This window comes from Astyanax mexicanus, chromosome 22 (assembly GCF_023375975.1).
Source record: "Astyanax mexicanus isolate ESR-SI-001 chromosome 22, AstMex3_surface, whole genome shotgun sequence".
Classification (NCBI taxonomy): domain Eukaryota; kingdom Metazoa; phylum Chordata; class Actinopteri; order Characiformes; family Acestrorhamphidae; genus Astyanax; species Astyanax mexicanus.
The window spans coordinates 38186908-38212454 of NC_064429.1; the positions used below are offsets into that span (position 1 = coordinate 38186908).

The 25547-nt window shown below is 36.6% G+C and overlaps 2 protein-coding genes across 3 annotated transcripts in view; one reads left to right on the forward strand and one right to left on the reverse strand.

The window, feature by feature from the left end:
- txnrd2.2 (thioredoxin reductase 2, tandem duplicate 2) overlaps nucleotides 1-25547 on the reverse strand; it is a 427445-nt gene that overhangs the window by 268273 nt on the left and 133625 nt on the right. The gene's annotated exons all lie outside the window — the stretch shown is intronic.
- Nucleotides 1240-24775, forward strand: tbx1 (T-box transcription factor 1). 2 transcript variants are annotated; one of them, XM_049470303.1, is made up of 8 exons: nucleotides 1240-1958; nucleotides 6095-6500; nucleotides 12797-12898; nucleotides 15327-15498; nucleotides 16478-16633; nucleotides 17716-17783; nucleotides 18602-18702; nucleotides 23058-24775. In XM_049470303.1, exons 1-8 carry the CDS (start codon nucleotides 1814-1816, stop codon nucleotides 23423-23425), a joined length of 1518 nt encoding a protein of 505 aa, XP_049326260.1. In that variant the 5' UTR covers nucleotides 1240-1813; the 3' UTR covers nucleotides 23426-24775. The 2 variants fall into 2 exon arrangements, with proteins under 2 accessions (XP_049326260.1, XP_049326261.1); XM_049470304.1 differs by having other exon boundaries at nucleotides 6146-6500.

Here is a 25547-nt window from a genome sequence, read left to right on the forward strand (position 1 = left end):
AACAGAACCTCTGTAGCCATTCATTAATGATGAGCCGATAAGCTGATAAGTGGATACTGTAGAGCGGCCGCGCGAGGGTCAAGTGCGGCAACGCTTCAGTTTTAACCGGACATTTACACCGAATTACCGCACTTTACAGGACACTGCTGCGGCTTACTGCAACCAGTTACTGCGCGCGCGAGGTGTGGGACTCAAAGCAAACAAACAGAACAGAGCTGGGTGAAAAGGGCTGTTGTGAAATAGCAGTTGCATGAATAGGGGGTATCAGAATATAAAAAAAATATAAAAAAATACAATTGCACCAACAATTACAAGATTTACAATTAGAATGTTTGCATCAGGAACAAATAAACATTTTTATTTTTGAGATTACGTGAATTTAATTAAATATATTTTTTGGTACATACAAACACTTATAACATAATCCGCTTATAAAAAGTTTACACGTAAACAAAAATATATTTTTTTCCCCAAAGTAATTTTGGAGCACTATTTGTATAATGGGAATAAAGGATAAGGAGCTGTATGGTGTTGTAAGTTTAGGTTTGGGGAGTGTGGGGGGTCTAGGTTTAGGTTAAATGGGGTTAGCCTCAGATTTAGCTATAGTCATTTTAAAGCATTATTTGTATATTTATAATAGTATTTGAAACAGGTTTACATTCTTTCAGATAAAAAAAAATAAAACAAATACAAAGGAGAACAAAAACAATAAGTTTCAATGCAAGTCGATATTATTTTCCCCCCAGTCATTTTGGAGAAATATGGGTCTATTCATCATGAGATTTGAGCCAGATTCACATTTTTAAACGTCAAAAAAACTCTTCAAACTTCATTGTAATTTATATGATTATTTGTATTGCAACGAGAATTAGCAGATATATGACGCTCTTATATGTTCAGCAGTGACCTGACCAATAAAAAATAATAATCATTGATCAATTATTGATCGGGGTCTTGCTGGTGACGTCTGTCTCCGACCTTGAACTTCTGAATATATTCTATTATTATTATTATTATTATTATTATTATTATTTTGAGGGCTCTCGCTCGCAGCTACAACGCCAACGCCGCAGACAGTAGAAACACTAGTATTATTATTTTTTTTTCTTTCATTTTTTTTAATGTTGTGTTTGGGAGGCGTGGAGCTCTCTCTGTCTGTCTCTCTCTCTCTCTCTCTCTCTCTCTCTTTCTTTCTTTCTCTCTCTCTCCGCGCGCGCAGTGGTTGGTTTCTCCTCCAGGCAGCTGACATCACCCGGGCTGAATGGAGAGAGGTGGAGGAGGAGGAGGTGGGGGTGTAGGTTGGGAAGCTCGCGCGTTTTAAAAGAAAGAAAATCCCATTTTTCCCCTCTCGGATGAGCGATGGTTTAATGCACGAGGACACGTCGAGGCACATCTTTTAATTGGAGCATAAAAAGGCAGAGGCTCGAGCGCACAATGGCGCGCTGAAGTCAAGTCGGTGGGAATAAAGTGGTGGTGGTGGTGGTGTTTTGTTTTCTTTTTTGAAGGGGGGCGCGCGCGCGTGCCTGCCTGCCTGTCTGCCTGTCTCTCTGCGCCCACCGTGGAGATTCACGATTCACTACACGTCTACAGTACGTCCTGAGAACGTCTACGTATCCAGAAAGAGAAGGGAACGGAAAGTCGGAGGAAGAAAAAAAGGAAAAACATTGGCGTTCCTTGTTTTTAGGAATTCCTGGTTGAGACTTTTTAGCGGTACTTTCTTTTTGGGTTTTTCTGGTTTGTTTTTGGGCTGGAAGCGGATCTGAACTGTTCGAACAGAGCAAGGACTATCTCCCCGGGACAGGGTGGGTGTCCTATGGACGACTGTGGTCCACTTTCTCCAAAAGCGAACGCTTTCAGGATCACTTCACTGATCGCAGCAACAGCTGAAGCTCTGGACCGAAAACTGCGGCAATCTGCGGGGGCCATGCACTACAGCACCGTGACCAGAGAGATGGAAGGTAAGGGAAAGGAGGGGTGGAGGTGTACGGTGTGGGTTATGGTGTGTGGTGTAGGTTTAGGTTGAAGGAGTTTAACCTCAGATTTAGCTATAGCTTTCAGTTTTAGTTTTAATTTGTTTTCATTTTAGTTCCACGTTTGGTAGTAGCAGTAGCCTGCAGTATGTTTTGAATGGCTCGAGCCAGCATGCAGCAGACTACTGTACTACTGTAGTACTGAAGTGCATGCATACCAGCCGCGTGTGTTCAGCAAGACAAGAAAGCTAAAAGTAAAGCTTTAAAGAAATGCATACACACGCATATAACCGCAAGGTGTGTTTTAGCGGATTAAAAGACTAGATAAAAGATTTACGCAGCAAATATTTGGCGTAAACCTCTATACAGGTTTCCTATTCTTGTGCTGAGCAACGCGAACGAAGAGCTACGGCTACTGCAGCGTTTAGTGTCTGTACTACTGCTCCTTTACAGTCGTAAAATGAATTTTAATGGACTGGAGAGTTGGATCAGCTCTGTTGGAGCAGTAAAACACCAACAGATTTGAGAAACGTTGATCATAGACTGTTGAAGAGTTTTGTAGAGAATGTAAAACCAAAACTTACTCGTGTTCCAGTGATAAATAATTTCATATACGCCATTAAAAGACGTAGATTATAATGGGATAAGCAGTTGAATAAGCTGAAACAGAGCTGGGAAACATTTAAACGTGCAATGAAAGACGTTATATTCAACGTAGATACAAAAGGTACCAAACGTTTTCACATAAAGTATATAAATTGACTGACACTTAAGTAGATTGATATTAGAATAATATATAGAAGCAACATATGACTAAGGCCAGAAGAAAAGTTATACTCGGGTTTAAGTGTTTATATATATATATATATATATATATATATATATATATATATATATATATATATATATATATATATATATATATATATATATATATATATATATAAACATATAAACATATACACAGCACTATATATATATATATATAGAAATAATTAATACATTTAACCACGTCTTCAATATATAGGTGAAGCTATTTAAATTCTAGGAAATCTAAGACTGGGATTTTATTTAGAAGCTAGTAAATACCACAACAGCCACTGTCATCCTATATCTACTCATATCTTCTCCTAAAACACGTATTAATATAGGCCAGCATGTTGATAAGGAGTAAAAACGCTAGAAAAAAATACTTAGACGCGCAGTTAAAGGCGTTTAGATAGATAGATAGTTCACCCAAGACATTTGTAACTGATGATGCTCTCAAATTATTGAATATATTACAGAAGCTTTTGGTAGTTTACACCAATCACTGCAGACATATACACCATTAAACACAAAATGAATTTTTATCATATCCAGTATCAGGTCAAGTTATTCCACGTTAATTCTGCTGTTATATAAAAAAAAGATTAATTAATGGGGGAAAAGCTAGTTCATAACAGGGAATGCAGAAAAATGTACAGTGCATTTCCAGGAATTTTGGGATTATGTATTATCGCGTTTCATAAATAACCGCTGTCAAAAGCAAAAAATAAAATAAGGCGGTTTCAATTCCTAAAAACAAGCGATTAGTAGCGGTATAAAGTTGTTAGCATAAACACATCGTTAAATCAGGTGTAATACTGCAGATAAATCACTGGTAATTGTAGTAGCAGCAATAGTAATGCAGTAGTGTTGTAATATGGTGATGTAGTAGCTACTCCAGTCACATTCCAGGTGAAAATGCTTTCACAAACTTCTACACCTTCTAAGTGTTTCCCCTGCTCGATTACACATATCTTATAGATTAGCTGATTAGCTGCTGGATTAAAGCGACGATGGCAGATCAGGAAAGCACGTGCAGTGTAGCACAGCACGAGCCGCAGACGTTTCCGGACGGGAACGAAAATGAAGAGCCACCGCAAAAGCAAACATCTGAGGCATGCGTTCTGAGGACAGTAACCTGTTGAGGAACCGGTTGCATCTTGAGACGTATGACGTTGCGGAAAAGGAAAGGGTCACGAGATGTTATGTTGAGTTCCTACGATGTGCAAACTTGTGAAGTCCAAGTTTAAAGACATAAAGAACATAAGATATGCAGAACAAAGAGATTTTATACAAAAAAATAAAAATAAAATGTATATTTCTAAGAAGACGTTTTTAAGGAAACATATAATATAAGTGGTTCTGCATAAGAACAAATTTACAGTTAATAATGCAGGTAATATATAAAAAAAACATAATATACACGCCAAATGGAATTAATACGGTGTACCTGGAGATTTTGCATTGCAAAAAGACTTTGGAGCTTTACAAGGAGTAAAGCATTACTGTTAATAGCATATGCACTTGTGAGGAACCTTTTTAAGAACCTTAAAATAAGTTGCATTGCATGGCAGAACCACTTTGCAAGGGGTGACCCATATCTGTTAATGGAGTGCGCCATTGGAGAAGCTTTTTCAATGTGCAATTCCAAGATAATTAAATGTTATTATATTGTGTTGAAATGCAATTGAAAATTGAAGCTATAAGGTTGAGGAAATGCATATAATAATAGTGCTCAAGGTTTATTTGGTTATTTGAAGACATGGTATGGTGTTAAAAAAAAAAAAAAGATTGTTATGCACGTCTAATACAATTAGAAAGGTATATTTTGAGATTGTAGAACCACTACGTAAAGGTGAATCTGTAAATGGCATGTGCACGAGAGCTTCAGCATAATGTAAATGCTCTATAACAATGCAAAGCCATGTTTTGACAAATTTGAATCTTCAGAGTTAAGAAATGCATAAATATATATATATATATATTTACATTGTATAAGTATATATAATATAAAGGATCTATAAAAGTCACTGAATTAAAAATAGTGTGTTAAAGTTCAAGTTTAAAGCACAAGTAGCTGAGAAAACAACAGAAGTTAAAAGGTTATATACAATTACTAACATGCCAAAAGAAATTAGTAACTCTGAGACATAACCTCTATTGAAGTATTAAAGTGGTGAACCACGTCTCGTGTTATATTCTTACGTGTGGAGAACGTTGTTGTTTAAGAAATTTAATATAATATAAAAGGATCTACAGCAATGTTAGATTTTCCCAAAGCTGTAAACATTAAGACACATATATTTTTTAGGTCTTTTTTTATTTTTTTAGTAAATGTAATGCATGCAAAACATGCATAATAAAATAAATAATTTTACAAATGCAACTGTTGCATAAAATCAGCTGCAACTGTTTTGTTTTTATCAGCAACAACAACAAAATAAAAATACAGAAAATAATGAAAACTCTGGTTTGTTTGTTTACAGGATTAAACAAAAAAAGTTTCCTGTGTTGTTTCCTCTGTATTGTTGTTGCCCCCCCTATCCCAAATCCCACCCCCTCCTATCCCAACAAATGCATTATATATATAGTGGCTGCAGTGGTCAGTACCTGCAGCTCCTTATCTAAATAGAAATAAGAACCGGGGTTTCTGCAGAGGGGGGTGGTAGAGATAAGAGAGAGAGAGAGAGAGAGAGAGAGAGAGAGAGAGAGGGAGGGAAAGAAGGAAAGACAGAGAGAGAGGGAAGAGAGAAGGAAGAGGATTTGCCATTAGCAGAGAGACAGAGAGAGAGAGCAGCGCAACACGCGCGAGCAGCTTTCAGCACTCAAACAAAACCTGCAGGACTTTCCGCTCGCGCTTTCGTTTTTTTGCGCCGAGTCGCGCCGAAGGAGGGAGCTCCACTACCGCTACTGTTACTACAACCAGCACTACAACCTCTACTACTACTGCTGCCGCTGCTGCAGCCCGGAGCTCGCGCGCACAGAGGGGAAAAGGGTGCCTGCACGTGCCGTTCTCCTCAATTTGGAAGAATATTTGGCGTGAACGCGGCGAGCGTAAACGCATTTTTTGCTGTTTTTGCGGCATGCGGTTAATTTTTATAGACTTTAAATTGAAAAGGCGCACGTTTGGATTGAAGCAAACGCGCTAATTACAAACACACTCTACGCTTAAAAAGTTTAACCGGAGGAAAACATATCAGCAGGCGCGGAAACAACAACCGCAAAAAGTCGCAAAATAAAAACAAAATACTAGCGATTGCAACCAAAACAGCGCAAATCAGTTAAAACCTATTTTTTTTGTTTTGGAATGATTTCAGCAATCTCCAGCCCGTGGCTGACGCAGCTCTCCCATTTTTGCGATGTTGCAGCCTTCACCACCAGCAGCCTGAACAGCCTCAGCGCTCCCGGGGGAGGCTACCACCTCTCCCCGTCCCCCGGAGACCCGTACGGCCAGCATGAGACCCACTTCGAGCCGTGTCCCGCGGCCCAGCACTCCTATCCCTACCCGGGCTCCAACCCCGGCCAGGCTGCCCCGCAAGGAGACGCCGGGACGCCCAACTGCCCCTCGTCCTCCGCATCGTCCTCCTCCAGCTCCACGCCCAACAAGTCCCTGGTGAAGAAGAACCCAAAGGTGGCCAACATCAGCGTCCAGCTGGAGATGAAGGCGCTCTGGGACGAGTTTAACCAGTTGGGGACCGAGATGATCGTCACCAAAGCCGGACGGTGAGTGCACTGTATGAATTTTGGCTTTAAAAGAGACTTAAAAACAAAATCTAAAATCTAAAAATAAAAAAATCTAAAATTTATGAATGCTATTATACTATATTTTTTAGAATTTCTCTAATTTTAATATTTTAACAAATGTAAGGAGTCACCTATTTTCTAACGAACTGTTTAAGATAAATAATAAACAAATATGGATATAGACTTTGTGCAATGATAACAACAGAGCAATAAAAAAAATCAGTTACAATTCAAGTTGCAAAATATATATTATCTTAATATCTATTTTACACAAGCATGCATTAAATCGTTCAGAATGAGCACAGAACGCGCTAAACACCCTCACATAAAATATATGCGCACACATTATAGACATGTTAAGTTATAGTAAAAAAAAATTGAGGAAACTGATTACCACAAACTATTTAAGTAGACAAACTGCAAAGAATATAACGTTTTAATGTGCATTGAACTTTATAAAACTGCTTAGCTTGTACTTGTACATTTTTAGAACGTTTTTAAATTCAGTGTTTGTACACGTCGTATTTATATTTATGCCTTCCTTGGGCTGTAAGCTACTTGTTTATAGCGCAAGGGTGTTGAGCTGTTGGATTAGCGCTCATTTATTAAATTAAATGCAGAACGTACTTGTGGACCTCTTAAATAATCACGTTTAAATTTGGACATATGAATTATGTATCCATATGTAAACTTTATTTTCTTGCTTGCATGTTTCTTCGCAATCATCACAAAAAATATTACAAATTATTATATGACTTTCAGTTGAGGTCAGTTTAAAGACATGTACTAATTATATACTGTATTTGTACATTTAGCTTCATATTTATATGTTTATTTTTACGTATTTGCATTTATATTATAAGTTACATTTAGGTTTAATGATTTAATGACGTATTTACACTGATAACGGATTTTAAGGAGGATTTGAATGCGTGTTATACTTGTGTTGAATGTATAGATTCATAATCACATTCATCTTCATATTGGATTCAGATATATATATTTTAGATCTTAAAAATTATTTTACGCTGCTTGTCGCCGCGTGTGCGCTTAACGTTATCAGTCTACTAAATGTTCCTTTAATACTGAACTTAAATATTAAATTAAGCTCGAACACCGATTTTTAGTGGAAATCAATATTGCATATATTATCGTGCATAAAGGCGTGAAATATAAAAGCTTAGATGTCCAACCAAACTATAATCAAGCAAAAATCCGTGATTTTAGATTAATTCTAAATAAAAATGCAGTGGTGATTTTTTTTTGTTGCTTACTCATAACCCCTATAGTCCACAGCAAGGCAAATTAGACACTAGATCACACAATTTAAAACAACAATCTTAAATTTGCAATAATGTAGGATCTGGAAATAATTGCCGCTAAATTATAGCCGTGTTTATTTTGCTTTAGTTGCATTTCTGAATATTCAGCCCTACTTTGCCAGCAGAACACCAGCTGTGAAAATGCATGAGCTCCTGTAATGGAGTGCCAACAGTGTGTATTTACCCTGAGATAAGAGGGGATAAGCTGATTTAGATACTGCCAGCCCATTGTAGCACTGTTTGGCCAGAGCTGGAGAAGATTTAAGATTTAAGCAATCACAAATACCTGAAAACATGAGCAGCGCGTTCCTGTGAAGACTCCAGAAGGCCGCAAGAAAGTTCTTACGAAAGTTTTCCTGAAAACAAACCCATGTTCAAACAACAGACACTATAGAGTAGAACATCACTGCGGTTTTATTTTTAAGTTTACTTATTCTAAATGCATGTTTAAAGACATTTACATTAGTTTTTTGTGTTTAAAACGAGGTTATCTATTGCTTTAGTATATATTGGCTTTAGCTTTTTAAGAGTTTAGAAGTGTTGCTGTTTGCTTTTTATCCCCAGGACATACCCTTCCTTATCTTTGGATCTAAAAATGTGTCTTAATGTCTAAGATTTTTTTAAAAGTGCTTTACTCTCACATATTTTTTTTTTCATTTGCTTCTTTAAAAATAACCCACTAAAGGAATTTACTTCAGGAAAATCTGAAGGAATGCAGATTCTATTATTATTCCAAGTGTAGTTTATTTTGGATTAAGCAGGCCTTAGGTTAACATCAGTAACTAGTGAAAGCCAAATTCTTGTGGTTATATATTTTCTCCTGGCTGTATGAGGAAAATTAGCTTTGTGTTTCTTATACTTCACAGAAGGTTGTCTTTTATTTTAAAAAATGGAATGTGAATTTCTTAGATTTCATTCTTCTAATTGGCCTTCTTGAAACAGAATCTTTGCATGTTCCTTTATTCCTTTCTTTTCTGCTTTTCTCAAATTAAAAAAGTTAGATAAATACGTTTTTTATCGATGCAATTGAAAATAGCAGTAAAGCAGTAATAGCAATGTACTTTTTCTTTTTTGGCACACCATAGTGCACTGGTATCCACATAAGGTCTGCAGATGGTCAGCTGTGGGCCTTGCATGGGTTCAAAAGCTGGCTTGATTGTTTATTAATGTGCTGAATGCTCAGCAAGGACCAGATAATAACCCTTTATGGCCTTTAGAAGATATAGAGGATTTCGTACTATACATTTATATATACCGTCTACAGATATCCATAACATGGGTCAGTCAGAACGCGTGTATTTCCTACACTCGGACCGTCACTTCTAATTAAACCAAACATGACAAAAGGCAGATTCATAACAGGACCACTTTTGGATTTCCACAGATGTTCCCTGTTGATGGTTCCTCAAAGAACTATGTCTGAAATAGAGACGTTTGAATTTGAACATCAAAACCAACCATACAAATGTTCCTTGCCAAATAAATATTACTGCCGCATCCATAAATCCAATCCAAGAACCACCTCAAAGCCTAATATTTGACTATTAAGCTATTTAAAATAAAAAGTGACAAACTGCATTTTACTCTGTAGCATATAATATATATATAATGATTCTCATGGATGCATAAATTCAATTAGGTAGATACAAAACTATAACATTAAATAAAAACATGTATAATTTACCAGACAGACATGTCCCCAGCCAAGGATGTCCAATGATGTTTGGTATGATAACAATAAAAAAAAGCCGTAGGACATGTTTTGATTGATCTAGACTGATGCTAAAAGTTCCATACCACTACTTTAGATAACTATCTACAAGTGCTTATTTAAATTTAATGACATGCTTGATTGCATGATTTTTTACATTGTATTGTGCATAAAGCAAGCCTTCACCAGCCACATTTTCGTGGTTATATATATATATATGTCCTCCTGACTGTACGCACGGAAATTTAGCTTTGCGTTCTTTACACAGGATGGAACAAGTCAGATCAGATCTTTCTTCTTATTGGTCTTTTAGAAATTATGTTACTTCCTCCAAAATTATTGCACGTTAATTTACTTTTTCCTCTGCTTTTCTATAATTAAAAGTTAGATAAATACGTTTTTTCATTAATGCGATTGGAAATAGCGGCAATAGTAAAAACGGTAACAGCTATAATGTTCCTCGAAGTAATATATAAATATATTCATGCAATGTTTTTTCATACAGTAAACTCAGTACTATTCAGATCCACTTATGATGAACTTATTTTATGTTGTTATTATTATCATATAATCAGCTCAATCAAAGTCGAACCCAAGTGCGCGCAGTATCGATTTCGGCTGGATGATTATTGTGATTATCGGTTTGTTTATTGGCTCTACATGGGTTAATCCATATTAAAAGAGAGAAATTGAGAGAATTTGAGAGAAAGAGAGAGAAATTGAGGGAGAAATTGAGGAAGGTTTAGCTGAAGCGGCGGAGGGATTAGTTTCCCAGGCCTGTCCTGAGGGGTAATCTGTCATTCCAAAGGCTCGCGCTAAAGCACATCCGAGAGAAAGCACTTTCAGAGCTGCTTTAGCTTCACCAACCCACAACCGCGCGCGAGCGCACACACTTATACTTTACTCACGGCCTTCGGGATCACTTTCGCTGGCCGGCAGCGCAAACACAAACTGAGGCACTTTTCACTTTACAGCTGAATTATTTACAGGCTGCAGCGCGAGACGGACGATTGCGACGGGTGTGCGCGAGCGCAATGGGATTGTTATAAACCTGCTAAAATAAGACAAATAAAAGAAAAATCGGACTACAAAAACTTTTATAAGCGTTTCAATATTTAACAAAAAATAATTATGTGCACAACTGTACAGATGTTCTTCTGTAATGCAAATAAAAATCATCTGCAACTTTCTTTAAACAATATTTAACATAAACCTACCTCAAGAATATTTGGATTTCTATTTTATTTTCTTTCATTTCATTTATCTCTTAGCTTCTGTTGCTCTTCAGTGCTCTTTATTCTTATAATACTTTTAACTCAAATTTGATTCTATTTATTGTTTATTGTGGCTTCTTTCGTAGTGTAATGTTTGTCAATAGTCTGTGTAACTGTAACATGTCATACATGTGTTGCTCTCACCAAGCCAAATTTCTTTTATGTGTAACATATTTGGCGAAGAAAAGTGATTCTGATTCTAATTCTGAAATTGATTGTAGTTTATTAACCACTTTATATGTAACCAATACATTTAATAAACTTTCTGTACGGGTAGCAGCTAAAACAAACAAAAGAAAACAAAAAAAAACAATAAAACATTGTTCCTTAAAATTAGCGGCAAACAACCGCAAAGTTCTATAAATTAGTACACATAGCATGTCATGTCAAAAAAACATATAAAACTCCACCTTTACGCTTACCATCCAATTGACAGTATATTGTACCGTTACTTCATTTAGATATTTAGGTATATTTAGTGTGGAAATTTTAGCAAATGTTTAGTTTGTGTGTTTAGTTGTGTATTGATATACATATACGTATATTGTGTAAGCTGTTTTTTTTTACCGCAGAATATTTGAGTTTCACTACAAAACATTTGAATGCATGAATGTCCTGAAATAAGGTAAATATAATAAAGCATGCGACTAGTAAATCTATAGTCTTACAAGATTACAGTGCAAAAAATATATTCTGTATGAACATCTAACAGTTCCAAAAGCTACTTTATATATTTTTTTATTTTTGTGAACAACTTTTTGCTTATTGAAAAGATGAGCAGTGGGACAGATCAGTACAGTGGATATTTTGAAACACAGTATTATAGAAAACATAATACATAATTTTTACTTTTATTTTTTATACTTTATCTGATGGCTTAAAACTTTAATACTCTATTCACAAATATAGATTTTCTATTGTTTAGTACAACTTTAGTCCCATTAGTTCCATTAAAAGGTGTATTTAATACGATAAAGTAGTCTCAGGTCTATTTATGTGTTTCTAGTCTAATATAAGCTCAGAAAACCTAAAAATGGACCAAATGGAACAAATGGACCGAAGGAAATATAACGCAATTCAGATGTACATAAATAAGTCCGTCTGTACTGGAATAGCAGCAGTGAATTCCCATTATAATGTAAAATAGTGGAATATTTAACGATATGAAATATATGTAATATTGGGCTTTTATGTGACGTATCTGCAGTATTTTTTCTTTCTCAAATGTATTAAAATCAAATAATTGAATCGTATCAAAACATCTATATAGTATTTAATCCGTGTTTATTCTGAATTCCTAAAAAATACTATTCTATAAACTGTAGCCAAATCAACATTGGCAAATTGTAGCCAATCTTGATTTGGCTACAGTTTATAGAATAGTACTGCTGCTATGATTTCAATAAAAAATAATTTTTACATGTATTTATACCAATCCTGAAAATATATAAAATAAACGTCCTTACGATTTTTAGCCAGACGTTATTTTCAAAGCTCTTGCAAACACTGGCAGTTTTAGAATAGTTAACAATACCTTCACTGTAAAGAAAATATGTTTTATGAGATTATGAGATCAACCTCAAAAATGCCCTTATGTTTCTAACAAGCAGTTTAACTGGTCATTCAACTTTATTTCAAATTTGTGATTGAATCAGTGCCAAGTAAACAATATTACAGATGAAACATAGCGATATTTTTAAATTAACTTTACATCTCACAAAGCTATCACCTAGTATATTTTTGAATATACAAGTGAAATATACAAGCAATACCTATACACCTACATTTAGTAGTAGGGAAAAAATATGATAATAAATGTTGAATTCTGGAAAACTTTGAAGAACTGCTATATTTTTGCATTAAGGCTAAACATAAAACATACAAATAATTTAATTGATTCTTTTTTCTACCAAATACTGAATGTATGTTTTTTTCTGATAAACTAACAGCTTTTCTTGACTTTTCCAGGCGAATGTTTCCTACTTTCCAAGTCAAAATATTTGGAATGGACCCAATGGCGGACTATATGCTTTTAATGGATTTCCAGCCGGTGGACGATAAACGCTACAGGTAGGACAAAGTTTATTAATTTTTATAAATCAGAAAAGCATAGTATTTCAACAATATACTCTATATACCACATAAAATACTACTATATACTAAATATATATGTTTATGTCGTTCAGCCCTGTTCCACTAAATACTATGACCAAGTGTCATGTGCACTGACCTTTGACTTTTAGACCTCAATGTCAATTCACTTTAAACAGGCTGAGTAAAAACCAACAGTCGCAAAATTCTAATTCAGCTTTATTTAATAATAATAATAATAATAATAATAATAATAATAATAATAATAATAATAATAAGTTGATTTTATGCATAAATATTATCATACTGACGTATATATTGAGACAAATATATATTATATAATATCTGGAGAGGCACCTATACGTCCCCTTAATCGCTTTAATGGAGATGATGCATAATACATATTTTCCAGACAGCTGCGTTTACCTCCAATTTCTAGGAAAAACATTTTAAAAATCGGTTTAGAAAAATAAGAAATAAACGCACATAAGTTCTATTGGAAATGAATAAGTTACGTTACTTATTTCCATGAATGCCAAAATGTATCTATGATACTTCTACTACGTACAGTATATATGTGAATCAAAGCTGTGAATCAGTCATTTACATACAGATACATAGATATATTATGATTATGACACAATATTAACACTATAGAATATATTAAGAAAAGCAGAATGCAAGTGAATCAAGCCATATTTAAATAAAATAAAACGTACTTTTGGCTAGAAATTGGGGTTTAACACAACTGTCTAGAACATGTCTATTACATATTTATATTGCAAATACAGGCACAAACCGATTTTCTAAAAAAAATAAGCAAGCAAATAAAAAGATTACAGAATTGGTATATTTTGGTATAATTTACTTTAACACTTCTCCTTGAGTTGACTGGGTAAACTCCACTTTCCCTGCTGTGCTCGGTTCGCCTCTGCTCTAAAATTAAATTAGCAGTTTGGCTAAAAGGGATTTAGCTTAATTCCTTCATTACAGCCTCCTGCTGCTAATAGAGCGGTAAAAACTAAACACACACAGCTCAACAATTACACCCCAAACTAACGGTGCAACAAACCCAACACACACTAACCATAAAGCACTTACAAATACGTGCTTTAGGTTCCTTAAAGCACTATTTTTATCATTTAAAGTACATCTAAATTATACTGAACATCCTGAGAAAATCACTACAGGACATTGTGTGAATCTGCGTGAATCTGTGTTTGATTATCTGACCATATTTACAGAATGTAGGAGTGATTCAGGGTTAGTTCTGGAACTAAAACTAAAATACAGAATTGCGCAAAAGTGTTAGGCACCTGTGGGACTTTCAGTAGAGAAAAAGCTTTTTTTTACCGGTAAAACACCAGCATTACAATAAATACAAACAGCAATTTTAGAAAAAGCAGAGCTTTTACCTTAAAACATCTCCTAATCTCTCCTCCTCATCTGAGTTTAATAGAGTTATTTCTAGTTATCATCATATTAATCAACACCTGGTTTGGTAATTGTGGTAAATCAGGTGAGCTGCTAACCAAACTGAATATAATAAACACATGCTGGCTGAGGAGCATCCAGGAGAAATCTGGAATCTCTACACTTTGTTCTTCAGCTCGGCTCACAGGATAAAAAATACTTATAGTTAAAAATGAGAAATCCTTCTTACGTTTTACTGTATTTATGTTTGATTGCATCTGTTCAAAATATATGTTGTGCTTTATTTCCAGGTAAAACCACTCGAATTGCTGATATAAATGGATTAGCGTAATTTGCTTTGGTGCCTAAAACTTTTGCACAGTACGTTAGCTTCTTTTAACAAGTGTATTTTAACTCCTACAGCTCAGTTTCAACTAGTTGAACAATTTAAACAATTTATTGAAGTGTTGACGTGTCGATCCCTATAACTAATTCTGAACTGATTTATAGAACAAAAGTTAACTTCATTAACGTCATTTATGTTACATCGGGATTTATTTAACTTTAAAATATTAACATTCATCTAAAAAACAATATATATATTTTTTTAAACTTACGGCGCTGTAAGTTCTAATGTAATAAAGTCAACAGCGATCTCGATCCATATAATTAATTCTGACCTGATTTCTAGAACAAAAGTTAACTTGTCATAGATAGATAGATAGATAGATAGATAGATAGATAGATAGATAGATAGATAGATAGATAGATAGATACTTTATTTATCCTGATTAGGAATTTAAATTAAAAATGTTAACGTTAATCTAAAAACCTGTAGTAAAATCAAAAGCGAAACAAAACCAAGTCATTGGGTGGGAGTTGTAGATTTTTTAAGAGTTGGTGTATATTTAGCCCTACATAAAAGTAATATAAAAATGTACCTCATAAATCTATACAGTAATATATTTACTCTTACTTTTTTTCCCGGATGCAGGTATGCCTTCCACAGCTCCTCGTGGCTCGTGGCGGGTAAGGCGGACCCCGCCACCCCGGGCAGGGTGCACTACCACCCGGACTCCCCCGCTAAAGGAGCGCAGTGGATGAAGCAGATCGTTTCCTTCGACAAACTCAAACTCACCAACAACCTGCTGGACGATAATGGACACGTAAGTTAATGCTCTATATATACAGTAATATTTCTGTATATAAATGGTTAAACGTAGATTTTTAATCACCTAAAATACAGTATTATTTTGGTATTTTATAAAAGTTAAATAAGCAATGTTTCCACACATATTAATAAACATTTTAATACCAATAACAATAATGTCCTAAGGGCATGCATTAAATGTACTATTATTATGGTTGTAATTTATAATAATGGCACATCAATTAACAGTTTTACTACTGTAATAAAGATTTTTAAATAGGTACGTTTTGTCTTAAGTAATAATTATTGATTGACACTAGTAAAGACATTGACTAAAAATAATAATTATTATGAATGATTATTAATGTTGCAAATAATAATGAATTGAGTTGAAAAAACTTGAAATAATTAATAATGTCAGTTAACTAGTGTCAATTAATAATTACTAATAGTTGAGCCATTCTGTTGTCTAGTACTGTAAATTAATGTATGCTTATTATTAAGAGGTATTTTACGATATGCTTATAGTAAAGTGGTATCTTTTGCTTATTATTATTTCTATTATTATTAATGTCGGATTTTTTAACCCAAAAAAGTCTATAGTGATGCTTTAAAATGTGTTAAGTCCACTTTGTGAATCTTTGTTTTATCATCTGACCTTATTTATAGAATGTAGGAGTGTTTTTAGGTTCGTTCTGAAGATGAAACTAAAATAGCCCCTTTTTAAAGGTGTATTTTAGCTTCTACAGCTCTGTTTTAACCAGTTTAACAATCTAATCACGTTATTTATCACTTTAAGTGTTTCTTGATCGAAGTAACTAATTCTTACATGATTTCTAGAACAAAATTCATGAAATTGTTTTTGCGGCATTTATGTTTCATCAGAATTTTAACCTAAAAATATTAACATACATCTGAAAAACATGTTTTTAGTAAATTTTGTATTGAGAATGGGTCTTATGGGTTAAAATATATATTTTTAATTTTCTTTGCAGATCATCCTGAACTCCATGCACAGATACCAGCCGCGTTTCCACGTGGTTTACGTGGATCCCCGTAAGGACAGTGAGAAGTACGCGGAGGAGAACTATAAGACTTTCGTTTTTGAGGAGACCCGTTTTACCGCTGTCACAGCATACCAGAACCACAGAGTAAGAAACCGCTATAACGCATTATAACGTTTATTTGCTTTACGGTTATTGATGTAGATAAAACTAGCCATTTTAAAATTGTATTCTAGCTTCTACAGCTCTGTTCCATCCACATTCATATGGTTGCATTACAGGTTTTACGTTCTCATTTGCAGAATGTAAAAGGGCTTTAGCCTTAGTTATGGAGATAAAACAAAACCAGCTTATTTTAAAAATGTATTTTTAATTTCTATAGCTCTGTTCCAATCAGTCAACTATTCAAATGCTTTTTTAATTTAATATGCTTTAATAAACAAATTATTTTTTTCTACCTAACATATGACTAGTTTTGACCTGATTTCTATAATAAAATATAAAAATCTTATCTTTGTTGTATTGCAGGATTTTCAGAAAAAATAGGTAAAAGGGGTAAAATAAAACAAATTAGTAAAACAAAAAACAAATATCAGGAAAAATAGTAGAGAATTTTATATTTTTTAAAGAAAGAAACAAAAAAAATGAAATAAAAGGAAAACAGGAAGGTATCTTTAGGTATCTGTAAAATAGAACAAAAAAATCCGGCTTAGAATCCGGTTTATCTGTGTATCTGCTGCTTCTCTTTTCCTTCTTCTCTCTTTATCAGTTTGACCTCGTGCTCTCCTTAATTAACTCTGAGCGCGCGCAGCTCCTCAACTTCACGAAGCACAACGGCGTTCCAGTGAATAGCAGTAGTTTTAGTAGAAGTATAAGTAGTAGTACTTTTAATTAAAACTTAATAATTAATTAAAAAATATATTACAATTAAAAATATTTTTAAATTAAATATGAAGCATTTTACCCTAAGTATTAAAGCATTTTCGAATTCATTTGTACTTTCTTTTAACATAAAAACAAAGTGATACAATTCCTAAAACACATATTTAATGTATAGACATTAAAGTTAAGATTAAGATTTTTTGATAAAATGCGTAGTTAGGCTTCAAACCATACAAATAAACCATATTAACAAACAAAAATCAAACAAATTACATAAACAAATGATTGTGATATTGTTTATGACAATAATAGAGTCTAAAATAATAATACTCTTTTTTCCTCTTCAGATAACTCAGTTAAAGATCGCCAGTAATCCGTTCGCCAAGGGCTTCAGAGACTGTGATCCAGAGGACTGGTGAGTACAAACACACAATACAGCTGGCTGGATTTATGGGTCCATATAATAAAACATACACATTATATATATATATATATATATATATATATATATATATATATATATATATATATATATATATATATATATATATATACATGAATATATATGTATATATATATATATACATGTATATATATATATATATATATATACATATATATATATATATATGTATATATATATGTAAATATATATATTTCCATATATTTATGGAAATATGTTGAGAGAGAAAGACTACATCACATACAGTTTAACCCGTTCAGACCTGCATTGCATTGGAAGCCTGTGTTTTAAAAATGTATTATTATAATTATATATTTTTTAACTGAACCTTTTATTTACAAACCATCATTCAAATGATAAAATAAACATGAATAAAAGTGGCATAACATTCAGTAATGGACACGGGGTCTGAAAGGGTTTGAAAGGAGATGGTGTACAAATCTACCTTACATTCTCAATTAATTTAAAGCACAATGCATTTGTATTTTCTAAACATTGAATTTGAATTATTTATTATCTTTAATAAATTTATTATGAGCATCAACAATTATTGTATATCCAGTGTGATTTTTTGTATCTATTATAAATGATTCTGTATTCATTATGTATTATTATGTAGCATCAGCAACCTATTATGTAGTGTCTCCTACACCTACCTTAAATAATCCTGTATCCACTGTAAATAATTCCTCAGTACCTACCGTGTATGCACTATGAATTATCCAGTATTGTAGGTTTTGTTTCTAACTGGTGCTGCTTGTTGGTTTCAGGCCGAGGAATCACAGGCCCGGCTCGCTGCCCATCATCAGCGCTTTCGCTCGCACAAGGAACCCAATGTCCTCGCCCCCGCAGCAGAATGGCACTGAGAAAGGTATGTGCCCTCATTCTCCAGCTGATAATCATCTGCTCAACTCAGCTTACAATCCAGGAGCTCCGAAAATGAGCCCGAAAATAGTCCCTAATAACGTTCTCCAGAGCCGACCCAACATTCCCCAACACCATGCACCTCAAACACGACCCACGCTGCATATATAAACAACCACATGTGTAGAGTTCACACGTCTAAAAACCCGGCACGGCCCAAACACAGTGCACATTCCCAAACATTCAGAACCACAAACACGACCCACACTGCATATATAAACAACCACATGTGTAGAGTTCACACGTCTAAACCCGGATCGGCCCGAACACGGCCCAAACACAGTGCACATTCCCATCATTCCCAACCATTCAGAACCACAAACACAACCCACACTGCACATATAAACAACATGTGTAGAGTTCACATGTCTAAACCCAGGCCAGGCCCGAACACGGCCCAAACACAGTAAACATTATTAAACAGCTGAGAGTCTGCTCAACATTCCCAACCATTCAGAACCACAAAAACAAACCAAATTACACAGATAAACATGTGTAGCTTTTACAAGCCTAAACCCAGCCCAAACACAAAGTACATTTTCCAAAAGCTTAGTCTGCTCAGCATTCTCTACCATTCAGAACCACAACCCACACTGCATATATAAACCACAACATTTGTAGGAGTTCACACATCTAAACTTGGCCCGGCCCAAACACTGCCCGAACACAGCCCAAGCACAGTGCACATTCTCAACATTCCCCAACCGTTCAGAACCACAAACACATCCCACACTGCATATATAAACGAAATGTTCACAAGTCTAAACCCGGCCCGGCCCGAATACGGCCCAAACACAGTGCACATTATTGAACAGCTGAGAGTCTGCTTAACATTCCCAACCATTCAGAACAACAAAAAACACTTGGCCCGAACAAAGCCTAAGCCTGGGTCCTAGCTCAAAAAACATCCAAAAGCTTAGCATTACAAACACAACTCACACTGCAAATATAAACACAAGTATAGTCCGACCAGAGCCCGGCCCAAACAAGGCTCAAGCCAGAGTCCAAGTTCAAAAGACTCTCCCCAAAACTCAGCATGCAGAACCACAAACACAACAAACACTGCATTTATAAACACGCATTCAAGAGCCAAAGCCAGAGTCTGCCTGTTCAAGAGCCAGAGCTAGAACCAGAGCCAGAGCCTGGCCCGAGTCAGAGTCTTAGCTCAAAAAACGTTTCCCAAATTCTCAGCATTCCCTAATGTTTAGAACCACAAAAACCACAACTCACACTGCATTTATAAACACGTCTTCAAAAGCCAGAGCCAAAAAACGGCCTAAACAAGGCCTAAGCTCAAAAAATGTTATCCAAAAGCTCAGCATTCCCTCCAAAAGTTCAGAACCACAATCAGAACCCACACTGCACATATAAACACGAGTAGAGTCCGACCAGAGCCCGGCCCGAAAACAGGTGGCTGTAACCAGCCTCCATCAGCTGGAGCTCACACAGCACGGCTGTTTAATTACTGCCTGTATAAAAAATTATAATCCTTCAGAAATCATTACTCAGAGCCGGCGTCAGGACCCGACCACACGGCCCGATGCTGACATTTAATCAGACTAAATCTGCACTGGAGTAAAGCATTATTACAGCCCAGGAGAACCAGAACCGCTCCAGATATCAACCTCACTACTACAGCATCGGGCCAGAAACTCACCCGGCATCAATCAGAACAGCAGCCGAAGCCTGTTACAATCTAAAGGTCTGAAATGAGGTGATGAAGGTCTGGAGTTAAAGCTACAGCAAAGCAATTCAGAATAAAATTCAATAAAAAATTCAATAAACAGAATTAATGTGCACCAGAGAAGCAGATAGTCTAAAGTCTGAAACAACAATAAAAATATGTAAATGTAACATTTATGAAAACCTACAAATAAAAGACAATGTTTTAGAACATTTTAAAAAATAACCAAGCACATAACTGGACCATTAATAAAGGAAACAAAGAAAAACACAAAGAAAAAGGTAAAAACACAAGAAGAAAATAATAAAGAGAAGAAAAAGCGAAGACGGAAAGAAGAGGATGAAGAAACAAACGCAAAAAAAAAAATGTAATTCCAAATGAAGGAAGAAAGAAAGAAAAAAGGAAAGACAATGGGAAAATTATCAAAACAAAAAGAAGAAAAAAAGAAAAAACTTGTTTAAATATAAAAAATTCTACTTAAACAAAAATATCCCACTTAAATTGTTTAACTGACCTGTAATACAGTATTTTTTACTTAAACTACAGTATAATGCAAATTAAAAAATGATTAATCACTTATGATTTGATCACTACATATATTCAAGTATATATAAGTATAGTGTTTTATCTTGTATAATGTATATAATATATAATATATATTCAAATATATACTCAGGCCCCTCCAGGCTTTACTGTGGTAAACAGAGCCGAGAGCTTCCATAGTGAAAAATACCTTCATACAGCCAAACGACTTCCACTAGAGTTTAAACAGCTGCATGCCCTGAGGATATACACACATTATACACACTATACACACACACACAATATATGCACAGAAACACACACACTATACACACTATACACACACACACAATATATGCACAGAAACACACACACTATACACACTATACACACACACCACAAATTCGCCTCATGAACGCAGAACTCTGTGTAAAACGATTTCCAGAGAGATTCAGGCTGTTTGGCAGAAGAGACTCATAATTCATACCGACAATCACAGAACACTCCGGTCCAATCACCTCCGATCCAATTACCCCGGTCCAATCACCTCCGATCCAATTACCCCGGTCCAATCAATCACAGAACACTCCGGTCCAATCACCTCCGATCCAATTACCCCGGTCCAATCAATCACAGAACACTCCGGTCCAATCACCTCCGATCCAATTACCCCGGTCCAATCAATCACAGAACACTCCGGTCCAATCACCTCCGATCCAATTACCCCGGTCCAATCAATCACAGAACACTCCGGTCCAATCACCTCCGATCCAATTACCCCGGTCTAATCACTCACAGAACACTCCGATCCAATCACCTCCGATCCAATTACCCCGGTCCAATTACCCCGGTCTAATCACTCACAGAACACTCCGGTCCAATCCAATCACCTCCGATCCAATCACCTCTGATCCAATCACTCACAGAACACTCCGGTCCAATCACCTCCGATCCAATTACCCCGATCCAATTACCCCGGTCCAATCAAATCACCTCTGATCCAATCACCTCTGATCCAATCACTCACAGAACACTCCGATCCAATCACCTCCGATCCAATTACCCCGGTCCAATCAAATCACCTCCGATCCAATCACCTCTGATCCAATCACTCACAGAACACTCCGATCCAATCAACTCTGATCCAATTGCCCCGGTTCAACTCCAGTCCAATAAACTCAGATCTAATCCAATTTCTATGGTCCAATCCCATCTGTCTGGTCCAATCCAATTTCTCCGGTCCAATCCAATCACCTCTGATCCAATTACCTCGGTCCAATCACTCACAGAACTCAGTCCAATCAACTCCAGTCCAATCCAATCTCTTGTGTCCAATCCAATCTCTCCGGTCTAAACCAATCTCTCTGGTACTATTCAATCTCTCCTGACCAATCCAATCACTTCTGATCCAACTATCCCGGTCCAATCACTCACAGAACTCAGTCCAATTTCTCTGGTCCAAACACTCACAAGATTAATCTCTCTGGCCTGATCCAATCAACTCCCGACCAATCCAATTACTCTGGTCTTAATCCAAGCACTCTGGTCCAATCCAATCTCTCTGGGCCATTGAACCCCAGTCCAGTAAACTCAGATCCAATTCAATTTCTACGGTCTAATCACTCTGGTTCAATTCAATCTCTGCCATCCAATCCAATCTCTCTGGTCCAGTCTAATCTATCCAATCACTCCTGTCTAAATTAATACACTCTAGTAAATCGCACCCAAACTTAGATCCAATCACTCTGGTTGAATCTAATCTCTCCGGTCCAATCTATCCAATCCAAGCACTCCAGTGAACTACACCAACCTGGCTCTAGAAAAGCAGCTGAGAATCATGCTGTTTTTGCTGTACAAACGTCTAGTACTGTAATCTGCTGTCCCTTTAGAAAGCTCCGTTCTGATTGGCTACTTTGCATTTAGTGTCACTGAAAAATCAGTCTGAAAACAGGCTGAAACACTCTTTATAACTTCACAGTAAACCAGCCTCTGATTGGCTCTGGGAATGTGTAAAGGTGCTCGTTTTTGTGCAGATTATTTATTTTATATTTATTTTATTAATGTAATAATAACTTTGTCCTCTCTCCCGTCCACAGATGACAGGCGAGACTACGACCGGGACCCCAGCGGGACGCCCATCCACGCCGACCCCGCCCACCAGCTGATGTCCCGTGTCCTCAGCCCCGCCCTCCCTGTCCCGGGAGGCCTCCACGCCGTCCCGCTCACGGCAGGACCCCGGAGCCCGCCTCACGAACTGCACCCTCAGGCACCGGACACCCTCCATCACCACCCCTACAAATACCCCACCACCTACGAACACTACCTGGGGGCCAAAACCCGGCCGTCCCCGTACCCTTTACCCAGCATCAGGGGCCACGGCTACCACCCCCACATGAACCCGGCGACGGCCAACATGTACTCGGCCACCAGCGGCCCGGCTAACTACGACTACGGGCCGAGATAATGACTGAAACCTGGGGTTTTTCTGTGGCAGGAAGCGGCGTCGAGGGACGTAATGCGGATGTCTGTGAAGCCTCGCTTCAACTGGGACACTTCACTTCAACCATAACGTCTCGCTTCAACCGGAATGTTTTGCTTCAACCAAGACGTCCTGCTTTAACCTGGATGCCTCATGTTAATCAGGGCACCTCGATTCAACCAGGGCAATGTCCTACTTCAAACAAGGCGTCCCGCTTCAACCAGGGCATCCCACTTTAACCAGGGCAACATCTTGTTTCAATTGGGGCATCTCGCTTGAACCGCAATGTCCTGCTTCAGTAGAGATGACCTGCATTAACCTGGATGCCTCATGTTAATCGGGTCACCTCACTTCAACCAGGGCGTCCCGCTTCAACTAGAGCAATTTCTCGCTTCAACCAAGACGAGATGTCCCGCTTTTACCTGAATGCCTTGCTTCAACCGGGACACTTCGCCTCAACCAGGTCACTCAGCCTCTACTGGGATGCCCTGATTTAATCTGGATGCCTCAAGTTAAACGGGACACCTCGCTTCAACCAGGGCGTTCAACCAAGACACTTTTACCTGAATGCCTCGCTTCAACCGGAATGTCTCACTTCAACAAAAACGTCCTGCTTTAACCTGGATGGCTCACGGGGCACCTCCCTTTAACCAATACAAGTGTCCCACTTTTACCTGAATGCCTCGCTTCAACCGGGACACTTCAATTCAACCAGGTTGCCCTGCCTCTTCCTCGATGCCTCGCTTCATCCGGGACGCCTCGCTTCATCCGGGACGCCCCTGTGGGGGAAGAAACTGAACTGCCATATTTATTAACTGGAGAAAAAAGTACTTACGAGACCCTTTGGACCGGAATCCGGCTCCTCCAGAACTGCGACTGTATCGGACCCTCTGCAGAGGAGCCGGAGAGGAGCCTGCAGTATAAAGTCCAGCACAAACTGAAGGAACGCCGTTCCTGAACTCGAGTGCATTTACTGCATTTACTGCATTAACTGCAGACTGGAACTGATTTTTGATTTTTTGTGTTGGATGCACTTTTTTTTGCTTTTAAAAAGCCATAAGTTATATCATACCCTTGAGCCCAATGAGCTTCTAGGTAGAACGGGCATTTATTTGCATGTTGCGCTGATGTGAAGGTGCTGAAATGCCTTGAAAAGTTGTTTTTTTGTGTTTTTTTGTCCTGATTATGAACTGTGCATTGTTGGAAAACGCTGGGCCGTCCTCAGCAGCTCCGAGAAGCTTGTACCATGGCACTGACTAACAGCAATTCTAAATAAATATGGACACGATGACCCGGCCGAACCTGTAAAATAAGCATTAAATATTTTACTTTCAACATCATTTTCCATTACCTTCTTCAGTCCCTGTCAGAGTTTCCCCCCCGAGAGCTTTATCTAATTACACCCTGCAGCCGGGGGGAGTGTGTGTATGAGTGTGAGTGTGTATGAGTGTGTATCCGAACGTGATTAATACATGTTTGATTTGGAAAGGAAGCAGCGAAACTTGAACAAAAATCATGATTACATTCTTGTTAGTCTGGGACTGTTGTGCTCGGCCCAAATACATAAAATTATACTCCACTCGTTCAACAAAAACACTGAGGGCTGGGCGATACGGCAAATATATAATATAGAGGTGATGTAGTGCTGGATTAAAAATATGTTTACATAAGCAGTCTGAATATTTCTGCTACAAACTATAAGAAAAACTTATTTACAGCCGTTTTAACAGACTAATTTAGCTAAAAGTAAAGTACAGAGTGGGTACAAATTAGAGAGGGTAACTGTAACAGTCTGATACAAGCACAAACAATTTATTCAAAAATTCACCTGAAATTACAGTAAACCTAAATATCACAAGTTAAAGTTAAAGTTAAACAAAATGTAATGTTACAAATAATAAGAAAAACTTTGTTACCAGATTGAAATATTTTATATTAATTTAATTTATAACACTGTTTAAATGTAATGTAGCTAAAGTGTCACAACATACCCTTATAGGCAACGTTTAAAAAAAATGTGTTGCTACAAATATAAAAAACTTTGTTTCCAGCTTCAAAGGTTTTAGTTTACAGCAGTTTTCAACAGTAATATGGCTAAAAGTAGAGT